The sequence below is a fragment of the Muntiacus reevesi genome, chromosome 2, assembly GCF_963930625.1.
Source record: "Muntiacus reevesi chromosome 2, mMunRee1.1, whole genome shotgun sequence".
NCBI classification, from domain to species: domain Eukaryota; kingdom Metazoa; phylum Chordata; class Mammalia; order Artiodactyla; family Cervidae; genus Muntiacus; species Muntiacus reevesi.
The window spans coordinates 53600522-53614576 of NC_089250.1; the positions used below are offsets into that span (position 1 = coordinate 53600522).

The window sequence follows — 14055 nt, forward strand, 5'->3', positions numbered from 1 at the left end:
AGAACTGTGAGAACAAATTTCTATTGTTTTAGGCCCTGAAGTTTGTGATAATGTTACCGAGACCCTAAGAGATTCATGGAGCTGCATTTACAATCAGGTATGTGTTTCCGAGCTTGCCCCTGGGATGTGGAGCCATTCTTGACCAGAGCACAGCCCACTGATGCTGTGTTGCTGGTTGGGACCAGGGCCGGGTCACCAACTGCCACCTGGCTGTATGTCCTTTTTTTTTAAAAAAAATTGTTTTATTGTGTGGTATTTCAGGCAAACAACAAAAGCATAGATGATATAACAAATGCTGCATATCTTTCACAAATCCAGGGCAACACTGAAATTATTGACTTGTGGTTATGTTTATTCTTATATTTAAGAGAGCGTGTCTGATGTTTTCTCTATTTTATTGAAAAGACAATATACCGCTTAATAAACCCGATAGTCCCACATAGCTGCCAGCCTGGGAGGTCTCCTTTTTGCTCATGGCCTTGCACGTTTGCACCGCTGTGGGTGGCGACGATATACTGTTTTAGGGTTCTGCCATTCTCACTTAACAGCAAACATTTTTCTGTTTAAACCTGGTGTGTATATTTACACTCGTTTTCGGGCCCGTTTCTCTTTTCATGCTAGGTGGAATTTTTGTTTCAAACTACGTTAAGTCATACGGAAGCTTCTTGTGGGAACAAAACCAAGCAGCGATTGAAAGAAAATGCTCCGAGTCCCCAGGGTGGCCAAGGTTAACAATCTGGCAGCATCTCCCCGCCCTCCATAGGGAGGAGGGGAGGAGCCACGTGGCTACCGCCCCTCCCCCACCCTCCAGGGGGGCAGGTCTCTGGAGGGCGTCCGAGGCGCAAGAGCTGTTTAAGCAGTCGGTAGCCCCCACCTTCCCTTGGGCCACACAGACCCCGTCTGGAAGCGGAGTCGCGGCGGAGCGGGGTGGGGAGGGAAGACGGTGCACCGACGCTTTACCTCCCACACTTCCTGCTGGACCGGAGGGCGCCTCGGAGGACGCTGGGGGTGATGTCAGCACCGCTGCGGCGCGGAGGCCTGGGCGGGGGAGGGGCCCCGGGGTTGCCTCTATGGGGAAGCAGGAGGGGCCCGGCACCGTACCACCTGCTCCCTTCACTTTAGATCCCAGTAACTAGAAGGGCGGACCCCCCCGCCCGGGCCTCACCGTTTCGCGTCAGCCAGTTATTTGCCTCGTAGCACGGCTGTCACTCTTCTACCCCGATTCCGATCTGGGTGTTTTGAGTGCAGACCACGGTGTACCCTGTTTCCCACTACGGCACCCGGGGCCTGCTTTTGTTTGGCTCACTTAACATTTTATGAGTTGTCAACATTAAAGATGAGATTTTACACATATTCCCACATTTCTGCTCTTGCTCGCAAACCAGATTGTCGGCCCCCGCTGGGCTCTAAAGCGCGGTGGGGATGGGACCCAGACACCCTGAGTTCAGGGTACCCCCCAAGCCCAGGTTTGTTCCACCCCTTTCCTTTCCTGTGTTTTGGGTAGTCATATTCAGGTGCAATATTCCGATTCTCTCTTTGCAGGGTTTCCCCGACACGGTCGCCCGGGGAGGCCCCTTCGCAGGCTCCAACCCCCGCGCTCATTGTCTGAACCCGCCCCGGGAGCTGGGCTCGCGGGGGCCGCTGGCTCTTTTGTTAGGCGGGTAGAAAAGATCATTTGTGTGTCAACAGCTTCCCGCATTGTGCTGCGGGCCGTGTGACTGCGGCGCGGCCTGTTCGACCGGAGGCGCTTCTCTGGGTCTACCCCCCTCACCCCCCCAAAAAAGAGAAGAAACCACTAGACATGTCCCAGAATACCATCTTTCGGTGAAAAAAAAAAACAAAAACAAAACGCAGAATTTCACGTGAATTCTTCCTAGAGAAGGTGCTTGTAAGGTTATTTTAAATAACTTACTTCGTCAAAAGGACAGAACGGGAAATAAGGACCCCAGGAAGACCTCCAAGCTGGACGCTCCCTTTCCCTACGCGAGCTGCTGGTCCCGGCCGGCACCGCCGTCTCACCCAGTGATTTACAGACACTCGCGGCCAGGGGCCGCGCCGCCGGAGGAGATGAGTCACCCTGGTGTGGCCTCGGGCGCCGACCCCTGCCCCGCCCCCGCCGCCCAAGCAGCGGCCCTCACGGCTTGAGACGCCCGGTCTCGGGCTGACCGAGGCGCCGGTCCGGGGGGCAGGCCCGCGCTCGCCACGCCCGATGCCCCGAGCTTCGGGGCCTGCGCCCGCCCGGGAGCTATGGCGACGACGCCCAGGCAACCTCGCTGATCCGGCCCCCAGGCAGTGCCCTCACGAGGTGCCGCGTTCCCGCGGGCTGTGGCGGCCTTGGTTCCGATATAGGCGTCCCCGCTCCCTCGACCGCCCGCCCGGCGATTCCGTCAGCTCCGGCCGCAGCCATTTTGGAGCAAGCGGAGACAAAGAGCTAGTCATTGCTGCCGCCCCCACCAGGCCCCGGCCGCGGTCCCCGCCCGTCTTGTCCTCTGGGTCGTCAGCCTCTGGCCCGTCCGGCAACCTGGACCCTGACATCCCCGCCAGCCCAAGGACTCCCCGACCCCCGGCCCACTAGCCCGCCGACTCCCGGCGGCCCGCCCGCGCCCCGGCCTCTGCCGCTCGCAGCCATTGGCCGCGCCTTTTAAGCGCAAAGCGCGACCAATGGCGGGACGCCGGGCAGTCGGGAGGGGGGCGCCGCGGCCAATGACTAGGCGGCGGGCGGCGGGCGGGGGCGGGCACGCCGCCGCGCCTGCGCACCGCGTTGCCGCCGCCCTCCCCCCGCCCGGCCGCCCGCGCCCCCCGCCCGGCCGCCGCCCCCGCCCCGCCCGGCGCGCGCCGCCCCCCGCCCGCCCCCGCGGCCGCCTGCCCGCCCGCCCGCCCGCCCGCGCGGAGCCTCCTCCCCGCCCAGCGCCGGCCGAGCGGCGGCGGCGGCGGGCCGAGGAGGAAAGATGGCGGCGGGCTCGGATCTGCTGGACGAGGTCTTCTTCAACAGCGAGGTGGACGAGAAAGTGGTGAGCGACCTGGTGGGCTCGCTCGAGTCGCAGCTGGCGGCCAGCGCGGCCCACCACCACCACCTCGCGCCCCGCGCGCCCGAGGCGCGGGCCGCGGCCGCCGGCGCGCTCGGGAACCATGTCGGAGCCGGAGCCGTGCCGGCCGAGGGCGCGCCCGCAGCGGCGCCGGAGCCGCCCCCCGCAGGTAGAGCGCGGCGCGGCCTGAGCGCGGGCGGCCGCTGGCCGGGCCCGCGTCCTCACCGCGCCGCCCCGCTTGTCTCCGCAGGGCCCGCCGCGAAGCTGAGCGCGCTCGAGGCCGGCGCGGGCGCCGGGGCCGGAGCCGGAGCGGGCGCCGCGGCCGGGGCCTGCCCGCCGGGGGCAGCGGCCGCACCCGAGCCCGCCGCCAAGCCCGTCGCCCGCAACGGCCCGCCCGGCGGCCCCGGCGCCGCGCAAACTTTGAATGGGAGCGCCGCGCTGGGGAACTCGCTCCGCGCCGCCGCCGCACCTGCTGTCAGCCTGCTCCACAACGGGCCCGCGCCCGCGCCGCCGCCGCCCAAGCCCGCCGCCGCCACTGTCATCCAGACGCCGCCCTTCCTCGGCGCCCCCGCCGCGCCCGCGCCCCGCGCCCCCTCGCCCCCCGCGGCCCCTGCGCCCGCCGCGCCCCCTGCGCCTCCCGCGCCCGCCGCCGCCGCCCCGCCGCCGCCGCCGCCCGCGGCCGGCAGCCTGGCCCGGCCGCCCGGGCCCCCGGCCGGACCACCGGCGGCCGCGCAGAACGGGGGCAGCGCCGCGCCCGCGCCCGCCCCCACGCCCGCCCCCGCGCCCGCCCCGGCCCCCGCGCCCGCGCCCGCCCCGGCGCCCGCCGCCAACAGTCAGCCCGGGCCCGCCGCCGCGCCCGCGCAGGTGGCCAAGGCCGACTCGCCCAAGACCGCGCTGCAGCCGGCGCCCCCGCCGCCGCAGACCCTGGCGACCAGCTGCCCGGCCGGCGCGGGGTCCGGCATGATCCTCGGGCCAACTATGCAAGGGGCGCTGCCCGCCGCCGCCGCCGCCGGCCTCCCGCCGCCGGCCCCGGGCACCCCCACCGGGCTGCCCAAGGGCTCGGCCAGCGCGGTAACCCAGAGCCTGCCCAGGACGCCCTCGGCTACCACCGGCGGGATCCGGGCCACGCTGACGCCCACGGTCCTCGCCCCACGCCTGCCGCAGCCGCCGCAGAACCCCACCAACATCCAGAACTTCCAGCTGCCCCCAGGTGAGTGGCCGCGCCGCCGGGCGGCTGTGTGTGTGTGTGTGTGTGTGCTCCCCAGCTGGGAGTCCAGGAAGTTGTCGGGCTGGCAGGACACGGAGGTCATGAGCCCTGCGCGGGCTGCCGCGAGCGGGGGTGCGTCTCTGCCTCGGTCCGGGCCGGTCCCCGGCGTGTATGTGCTGGAGTGTTGCGTGATGTGGCTGCGGGGGCCTCTTAGCTGTGCCAGGCTTGGCTTCTACTCTCTGCTTTGCGTTGGGGAACTTTCTCTGTCGGGATTTCCGCCGAGTGGGCCCTTTCCTCTTCTCCTGACTTTGTGCGTCCCTGCCCGGTGCCCCCACAGTGGACAGCAATAGCAGCTGGTGTTCAGGGGACAACTTGCTGGGTTATTCAGTCTGGGCCGGTGACTTTCCCAAGCTTGCCTTTTCTCTCCCTGGTTTCTGGGATCAGGCATATGGTCTGTGTCCTCACTGAACTTCTGCTCTGTTACTGGGCTGATCTGTGATTGGTGTCCCCTTCCGGTGGTCTAGGGACTCCCTTTCCCGGTGAGGTCAGGGGAGTGACGCCCCCTCCGGGAGGCTGCGTGGAAAGCTGCTCCCCTGCTAACACTAGGATGGCAGAGTTCCCAGGTGAGCTTGTAGGGATCCCGGGACACACACCCTGCCTGGTCACAGCCCTTGCCTCACGCGGCTCCTGCAGTCGTTTTTCAGCACTTCTCGTGGTGGCTGTGTGCTTCTGCATGGAGTCCTCACTTGGAGGACGCAGGGTTACTTTGATTGTTGCTGATGCAGTCCGCAGTGGGCTAGGGTTCCCTGGTCAGTGAGTCCTGTGGAGGTACAGATGGTGTAGGAGGACAGGCAGCGTCTCTGAACCCACACTCCATCTCCCGTCCTCTGGGCAGCTTTTTGGGGCTTTCTAGGTCCCCGCGGCATTCAGTGTATCCCACTGCTTTCTTTCGGGCTTCCTGGGCAGAGAGAAACCCCAGCACTGGAGGCACCCCGTCTCTGCTTCCATCCCCGGCCTCGCCTGTGTGGACGCAGAGCGCTCCTCCCCTGCCGTGTAGTAACGTGTGCTGGCGGCAGGAGTAGTGGAGACAGCACCGCCTGTGTGTGCGTCCCCTTGTGCCTTCTGAAGCAACCGTTGGTCATCTTGAGAGGATTTCAGTGTCTTAGAAGGAAGGTCTTGTCACAGTGCCGTGAGGTTTGGAGCGGTGGTGGCACCTGGCCGGGATCTGATTTCACACCCCAGAAGGGAGGAGGCAAGGTTCCAGCCAAGAGTGCTGTGTTGTCTGGGGGTGCTCGTGAGGGCTGCCCTGCTCCCCGGAAGAGGTGACGTGAAATAGGCACCTGAGAGGTGCGGGGTGCCTCTTACAACACGCTTTGTGTTTGAGTTTGTAGGAGGGTTTCTTTAAAGGTTCTGTTTTGCTCATTATGTGTATTTTGACCTTTTAGTGGAAAATATGTTTGATCTTTAGTGACGTTTAGAAAAGAGAAGTCACGGTGGCAGCAGGTTATGTAAAACGTCAAAATACTTTTTAGTTACTCATTAAAGTACCCCCCTCAGTGGTCCTCAGCGCCTGCCCCACTCCTGGCCCGGACAGTTCCCTGCGCGACACTTTTGTTCTGAAAACTGTCAGTGAAGTTTGAGTCAGTGGAGCTGGTGAGGCTGGCGCTGTGCCCAGGGAGGAACCCCCCCCCCACCCCCCCGCCCCAGGGCACGCGTGTGATGCCTGTAGGTGTGGCGGTTTGGGGCTGACTGGATCCCCTCGCCTCTGCATAGGTGCAGCCTTCACTGCCTGCCGCCTTCTGGGGGAGGAAGCTGTGGTTCTGAAAGGGCGCCTCTGTCAGCTTTGTCATGATTGACCCTGGACGCACTTTCATCTCCTGTTCTACCGGCGGTGTTAAGGATGTCTGCATGTGACAAGTAGGCGACTCCTTGAAGAAAACTGTAAAAGTGCTGACTCTTTGCATGAGTTCTCATGAGTCTGCGGTAGTCCCGTGTGTGTATGTGTGTGAGCAGAGAACAGCTCATGTTGACATTTGGGTGACAAATGCGGAGAGCTGTGCTTTAAAGGGGCCAAACGCTTTCTAGAAAATAAAAAAATTCACATCCATCTCTTCATGCTTCCTCTACCCCCACAGTCGATCCGCTGATTTGGAGCTCTGATTAATTCTATTCCGTCATTTTAATAAAAGCAGGAGCAGAACAAGCATAGTTAAAACTACTACCAGTTCCCCAAAATCAAAGTACTTTCTTTTAAATAGTACAAATTAATTCTATAAATCAAAGTGACAGATTATGAATATTCTAGTTGCCTCATGTAATTGATCGGTTAGAAGATACTAAGTTCTACTTGAGGTCTCCTGTTCATTGAAAGCTCTCATCATAAAAATGTATAAAGCGGAGGTGGAATTAACTTGTGAAAATAGCTATCGCCTGGCTGATAATGCACTCTGGTTAGTACTCAGAGGTTAGGGGTGGGCCGGGTTTTCAAAGCTACACATAGGTGTCAAGTGAAATAACAGACTGTTGGCAATTGGAGTATGGGTGAGAGAGGCCTGCCCCACTGTGGGGGGTGGTGGTGATGGAAACAGAGAGACAGAGGCTTCGCTGAGTCCCTGAGGGCCCGGCAAGGTGGCCGGCCTTGCATGTTTCATCCTCCCAGCCCACTGTGAACTCCTGTTGAATTTGGTTTCAGCAGATTCAGTTATGATGTCTTTGTCAGGATGGTTTTGTAAAGAGATGTTGATGTTATTGTGGTTAATTTACTTGCACGAAGGTACCAGAGTCTCAGTTGTAATCTGCTGTGGGGAATATTGAGATCACGTAAGTCTTCAGAGAAATTGTTGCAGCAAAGGCAGTGGTCCCAAGAACAGTGAAGAGCACTAGTTAGTTTTGTACAGCTTAGAGTAGTCATAACATCAAAGTAATATTATGATTATAGTTGAAAGAAGAGAAAAGTGATATGACACCAAAATTAGCATGTGCGCAAATGGTTTTAAGAGATCTTTTCAGATAGGTGTTACGTTAGAGATGCTCACTTTAGAAAGGTTATCTTTTGTTGGCAAGTTTGCATTTTCAGTAGTGTGTGTCTCTGTTCTGCCTTCAAGGAGGATTTGTCCTCCTGTGATGCTCAGGTTTGGCCGAAGTACAGTTCTCATTCCAGGAGAGAACGCCTTTCCTCCATACCCTGGCTTCGGGACGTTTGCATGGGGCTGACTTAAGATGAGCAGTCTTGAGGTGGCTGCGCTTGGAAAGACGGGGTCTAGGGTGGAGTTCCCATCCTCGGTGAATGGAATTGTTGGATGGTGGGGAAAGAGGAAGAAGAGCCTGGGGACCGACTGCTGTGTAGACCGGGTTGAGTTCCGGGAGGGCAGACCCTGAGCAGCATGGTAGGGCTTGGGGCTCAGGATGTTCTGGTGGCCGACTTCTGCAGAAGTGTTTGGCACAAGGGATAGTCTTAGGAGTTTATATGTTGTCACTTGAGGGCACTCTTCACCTGGGACAGAATCCATGGTTCCAGGGGCCTCAGTTTCCCCAGGTGGAAAGTGGGCGCGACCCTGTTGTGAAGGCCGTGAAACTGCATTGGGATGAGCCGTGCACGATTGTCAAGTAGTGTTTATTCACATGGTGTCTCAGCTCCCTGGCATTTGTGAAAATGGCACCCCACTCCAGTATTCTTACCTGGAAAACCCCATGGACGGAGGTGCCTGGTAGACTACAGCCCATGGGGTTGCAAAGAGTTGGACATGACTGAGTGACTTCACCTTCACCTTCAGGCAGTATGTGCTATGGATGTAGCCTAGTCTACAGGATGGCTTTCTTCCCATCAAATCTGCGCCCAGATTGGATAGGTACTCAGCACCCGGGGAGCCTGGTTCTGTAGGTGAGAAAGTTGCTGAGGTTTCACAAGTGGGCTGCAGATCTGGGGGATGTGTCCTGACAGACATGGGGGATGCAGGGTGCAACTCTCTGCGGAGAGAGTAGATTTGGGCAGGGGCTCACTTTAGGCCAAAGGCCTTGGCCAAGTTTTCCTCTTGATGTACTTAGATAATAGTGGAATTTGAATAGAAGGAAGAAAAATAACTTTGGGGCAGCTCTGCTCAGCGACAGATGAAGTGATGTCTCTGAGGTCACTTCCCCACTACTAGCTTGGGGTAGGCCCTCGGTGGACAAGCAGGCGGTCCCTCCTCCTCGCTCTCTGCCCCACCTTCTGTCCTGGCTGTCCCCGTCTCTTTAGTGTGGACATAGCTGTCTTGGATGTGGCCTGGGATGATGTCCCATGCCCATGTGGGTGTCTTTGGGACTGATGATCCTCACATTTTATAGCAGCAACCAGAAGAGGTGCCCACAGGCCTTTTGGGGGTGTCTTTTCTCACTGTGCTCTAGTGCAGTGAACCCTGCCCTAGTGGCGGAGCCACCGGAGTTTGAGAAGACAACAGTCAGTCCTGCTGCAGGAGGGGTGAACCCTTATCTAATAGGGCTCTGGAAGGAAGCAGTTAGGCAGATGGTCTCCTGGCTGGTGGGCGGCCATCCTGTCTCCCTGGACGGTGGGGGTGAAGCCTGGGCTCCTCAGATACCTTCAAAGTTGCTGACCGGTGGGCGCTGGGCCCCCAGCAGTGGGGTGGGATCAGAACAGGACTGGACCAGTTTTGCCCTGCCCTAGCTCAGGAGGTGGCAGTGGGAAAGAGCAGTAGGGGCGGGCACACCTGTTTGTTTCTTTGAAATTGTAGTGAGATGACGGTGGTTCTGACATGCTTCTTGAGCCCATTGCAGTGTGTAAATGTAAGCTTTCCTCATCTTAAGTGATACGTCTGAAGAAAGCTTTTTTATAAATCACTAGTTGTGTGTGAATTGATCAAAACATAATTAAAACTGTTTTTGAAAATCTTGAAGCAGAAATTTGAAAGGACTCTGGAGAAACTTGCCTGAGCTTTGGGGTAATTTGCATCGTTCTCAAAAGCACTTTTCCTTGTCTTCAAGTTGATAACAAGCAGGAGACTCAGGCTTTCCAGATTGTCTTGATTGACTCAGTTGCTGCTTGGGGCTCTCACCTCTGAGATTTGTCTTTGACTGGAGGTTGGCAGCATGTTATTTAATCAGGCCTCTGATGGCAACAGGACAAACTCAGAAAGAAAAGCAAGGGAGAGGGGAGCTGTCTGCAGCAGGACCCTCCATCCTGGGTGCTGGGTGCCTGGCAGGTCACTGCACTGTTTCCTTTCGTGCCTGAGGGGATCATGGCCCTGGTCTGTAAATTACAAACCCTGCACTTCAGACCATCTTAGAATAATCGCTCTTTAACGCCAAGTAAAGTAGATTAAGTGCTATAAAATTATGTTTGAAAATTGGAAACTTGATATTTCTAGGATAGGGCCATGCAAGCTTTAAATTAACAGTTTTGAATTTTCAGTTCAGTTCAGTCACTCAGTTGTGTCCAACACTCTGCGACCCCATGAATCGCAGCACCCAGGCCTCCCTGTCTGTTATCAGCTCCCGGAGTTTACCCAAACTCATGTCCATCGAGTCAGTGATGCCATCCAGTCATCTCATCCTCTGTCGTCCCCTTCTCCTCCTGCCCCCAATCCCTCCTAGCATCAGGGTCTTTTCCAATGAGTCAGTTCTTCACATGAGGTGGCCAAAGTATTGGAGTTTCAGCTTCAGCAGCAGTCCTTCCAATGAACACCCAGGACTGATCTCCTTTAGGATGGACTGATTTGATCTCCTTGCAGTCCAAGGGACTCTTTCAAGAGTCTTCTCCAACACCACAGTTCAAAAGCATCAATTCTTCGGTGCTCAGCTTTCTTCACAGTCCAACTCTCACATCCATACATGACCACTGGAAAAACCATAGCCTTGACTAGATGGACCTTTGTTGGCAAAGTCATGTCTTTGCTTTTTAATATGCTGTCTAGGTTGGCCATAACTTTCCCTCCAAGGAGCAAGCGTCTTTTAATTTCATGGCTGCAGTCACCATCTGCAGTGATTTTGGAGCCCCCAAAAATAAAGTCTTCCACTCTTTCCCCATCTATTTCCCATATCTTCAAATAGCTACACCAAGAAATTAAAATCTTCAGAAGACAAAGTTGTCCACAATTTAGATTCCTCCCTTGCCCCCAGTTTGAGAAGCACATGGATGCCACACCTGTTTCTTGTCTGGCTGCCCACCTGGCTGCGCTGCTGCTTGGGGGTGGGTGGAGGCCATGCGTGGATGAAAGGGGGAGCCCCCCACCCTCCCAGCGTGGACTTCCTGATGGACCTGACGCAGGCCTGTGAGCGCAGAGCCCCTCTGTGACCCTGTGAAGCTGGGTCGGACGTTTGTCCTTCCCTCCCGAAGTTAGAGCCTGGATGGGACCTTTCTGTGTTTTCCACGTGGCCTGGGAGGACGGGACATGCCTGCTGATGTTGAGCCCCAAACTTGGGAGGTACGTGACCAGGTGAAGAGGAGGGTGCAGAGGGTTGGTGCTGATGCTGGGGAACCTGTGTCCTGGAGGACTTGTTATCGTTTGAGTATCGTCCCCCTCCAGAGATGGGGAAATCCTAAAACAGTTCTTCAAATTGGATGTTGGATTTCAGAACTTAGGGGCAAGTGGTAAGAAGGTTTTACCTCGCGAGTGACTTGTTTTGGGGGGTCAGTGGCCTGAGTGGACACTGAATGGACAGGGCAGGTCTCGGAGACCTCAGCCCCCTCCCCAGTGCTGGGCGTGGCCGGCCTGCTGGTTAGGCAGAAAGAGGCCGGTGGGGTCAGCAAGGAGGCTGCGGGCTTTGGGGAGGAAATGTATACTATGCTTACACCTGAGTCTCGGGGTTGAGGGGAGATGGCAGCTTTTCTGCTCTTTGTGCAGAAGTACGTGGACAGCCACTCAGGAAAGGTGTTTAAAGGAGTTTATACAGCTCTCATGGCGGGGGCTCGTCTTCATGAAGTTTATTCAGATGGATGCCAGGCGTTAGTGAGCTCAGCATGGAAGAGACAGGCCTGTGTCGAGCCTGTTTGATCTTGTAAAAATGCTGTAAAATAGTAGCGTCTTAAGTATCACGGTGACTATTTGAAGAGTTAAAAAGGAATATGTTCTTGATTTTTTAAAATACAACTGTGTTATACAAATTGTTGGTCACTTGAAAATGATTTCTTTGCCCACCTGTTTTTTCTGATCATAAAATTAGTTTTATTCATTATAGGAAGTTTGGAAAGAAAGGAAAAGTATAAGGAGGGAAAAGAGATCACTTGTAACCTCACTTTGTCGGACAGGTCTCATTTTGGCGATGTCATCTCAGCCCATGTCAGGTGCAGAAGTGCTTCTAACTTTTACAGAATCGGGGTCACCCCATAAGGTCCGCCTTCTCCTGCCTGAGTTTTGGGTGTGGCTCCCACCCCGCAGTGGTCTTTGAAGTTCCCTTCGTCCACTTGATGTCCCTCTGCCTCTGGCCAGCGCTTCATCTCAGCTCTGTGACACCCTGCAGTGCTCACGTCCACTGGTCTGTTGTGGCCGTCCTGTGTCCACTCTGTGTGCCTGCTGTGCTGAACGTTTGCAAGTCTTTGATACTGGTGTCTTTTGAAGGACTCAACTGTTTACGCTTTTAAAACCGTGGTGTTTAGAAACATGGCCAAAATGTGACTCTTTAGAAACCGGTAGTGTTCTAAAGATTTACTTTAGCAAGTTGTATCTGGTTTATGTGTCTGGATTCTTAAACCATGTGAGGGTAATTAAGCCCTTGGTTGATGGAGGTGTTGGTGGAGACCGTGTCCTGCTTTCCAGGTGTGGACTGAGCCAGTGAGCCAGGCTGCTGTGGATGCCGGCGTCCATGCTGGGGCCCCAGACTCACAGAGCCCCTGCTGTTGGGAGCTTGGTTTTGCGGGTTTCTCACCCCAGGTTGATGAAGGTGTGGACAAGGGACCGGAAGGCCTTCCGAGCAGGCAGTTGAGGCCTGGGTGGTGAGAAAGGAGCTGCATGCTGCCAGGGACCTGGGTTCAGGAGAGGAAGGGGCCAGTGCAGGGACTTGAGAGTAGGTCAGGGAGGAGAGCCCAAGTCGAGGGAGCCACGGGGGCCAGCTGGTGGCCGGCTGGTCACAGAGCTGTGCATTCAGAAGTGCTGGGGGTGAGTTTATTCCAGGGTTCTTGGCAGGGCGGTGGTCGGATCTGAGCTGTGTTATGAGAGCACTTTGTGTGTGAAATACAGGGGTGAGGTAGGTAGAGGCAGGTTGGCCAGCTGGGGTCGGTGGTGGCCAGGGCAGCATCCAGGTGTAGGCAGGTAGCCGGGCCTGGGACTCCAGTGTCGACATGGAGCATGGTGGACCTACTGATAGGTTGGAGGTTGGGGTAAGGACAGAGCATCCTGGGGGGAGTGAGGTTGGGGACTGGGGTGACATGAAAGAAAGTGGGACATTCCTTGGGGGGCAGTGGGGGTAGGCACAAGTGTGCTTGTTTGGACATGTTAAATTTGAGATGCCTGTTTGTGGAGGAATCGGAGGGAGTTGAATATAAGCAGGAGATTGAGGGAGAGGTCGGAAGAGGTCAGGATTTGGGAGTCGTGGTGTTTGCTGGACTTTTTCATCGTGTGGTCACCCCCACAGGAGCCTCAGTGCAGATCCAGAGAGGGCTGCCTTCTGGGATAAGGTGGGGTGGGGCAGACCCTGCTGGGCAGAGGGTGAGGAGGAAGGGGGGAGTCTGAATGCTGCCAGCCCTTTTGGGTAGAGTATTTTGTGATGTTGGATGTTGTCACTGGGGAAGTGCTGTCTGCTGGCCTCTCTGCCTTATTATGAAAACCCCCTAGAATGAACCTCAGTACTTTTGGTGTGGGGCTCGAGTTAACGAGCCCAGGTGTGTGCAGTCCTCGACTTCTGCCAGGTGCCAATGGGCAGGCATCTATAGGTCTTCAGGGACCTGTAGGTTTCTGGAGCTGACGGTCCCCTGCAGATGATCTCCTTTGAAGATGCTGAGACTGGAGGTGAGTCGCTTTTCAAGGACCTAATGGCCACTTACCAAGGGGCTGGGCATCCAGGGTGCCTCCTTTCTTCCGGTACGCCCGCCTGGCTGTGCCCACTGGAGCAGCTGGTGTTCAGGGTCCAGGCTTTGCACAGGGAAAGTCCGCGTGTGGAGAGGCTGTCCCGGGGAGCATGCTTGCTTTCTGTTTGGAGAGCAGGTGCGGCAGGGCGTGGAGTGCCCAGCTGCGGGCTTCTCCGAACGGCAGGAACTGCACGCCATGGTCCTGACTTTGAAAGGCTCCTCACGGCCCCTGCAAGCGCTCCAGTTGAGGCCACCCAGCTGACTGGGAGGGTGAACTGTCGGGAGGCACCCCGGCCTCGAGGGGCAGAGGCTGCGGCTCCCCCAGTTGGGCCTTGAAGGCACAGAGCTGTCTCGGTGGACAGTCAGTGGCCCTACTCGTGGTCCCGCAGGCCAGGGCGGTGGTGCCAGAGCTTGGCCGCTCGTCCATCAGCAAGCGTGAACTGAGCACCAAGTTCAGGTCTGTCCTGGTGCTGAAGCGGGACTGTCCTGCCCTCAGGGAGTGCCCTTCTGGTGGGCGTGGCGTGGCTGAACCTCTGCAGGTCAGTGGGGGTGGAGTGAGTGGAATGTCATTTCTGAGATGCCGTGTCATTAGTCACTCCCTCCCTTGGTGTAATTTCTCAAAATAGGTTTTCTGCCTGTTCTGTTCAGTTCTGGATGCTCTGCAGTTTTCTCTGCTGCTTTGGACTGATTAGATAACAAGTCAGGTTTCATGCAGCTTAGTGACGTGTTTTGCAGTTAAACTCAGTTCAGAGTGTCCACCTTGAAAGTCCTCGGGTGATGAAGACAACCTCCAGCTGGGCCATGGGAATGATGGGCAAAGAGCTCCT

The 14055-nt window shown here is 57.0% G+C and overlaps 1 protein-coding gene across 2 annotated transcripts in view; it reads left to right on the forward strand.

The window, feature by feature from the left end:
* The first annotated feature begins 2917 nt into the window (after window positions 1–2917).
* The window catches only part of TAF4 (TATA-box binding protein associated factor 4), a 64261-nt gene continuing 53123 nt past the window's right edge, over window positions 2918–14055 (forward strand). Inside the window, exons 1-2 of one of the 2 annotated variants that reach the window (XM_065921673.1) lie at window positions 2918–3195; window positions 3277–4236. In XM_065921673.1, the coding sequence (XP_065777745.1) occupies window positions 2949–3195; window positions 3277–4236 (1207 nt within the window). In that variant the 5' untranslated portion in view covers window positions 2918–2948. Of the gene's footprint in view, window positions 4237–14055 lie in introns of both variants that reach the window. The other variant, XM_065921672.1, reaches the window with a different exon arrangement.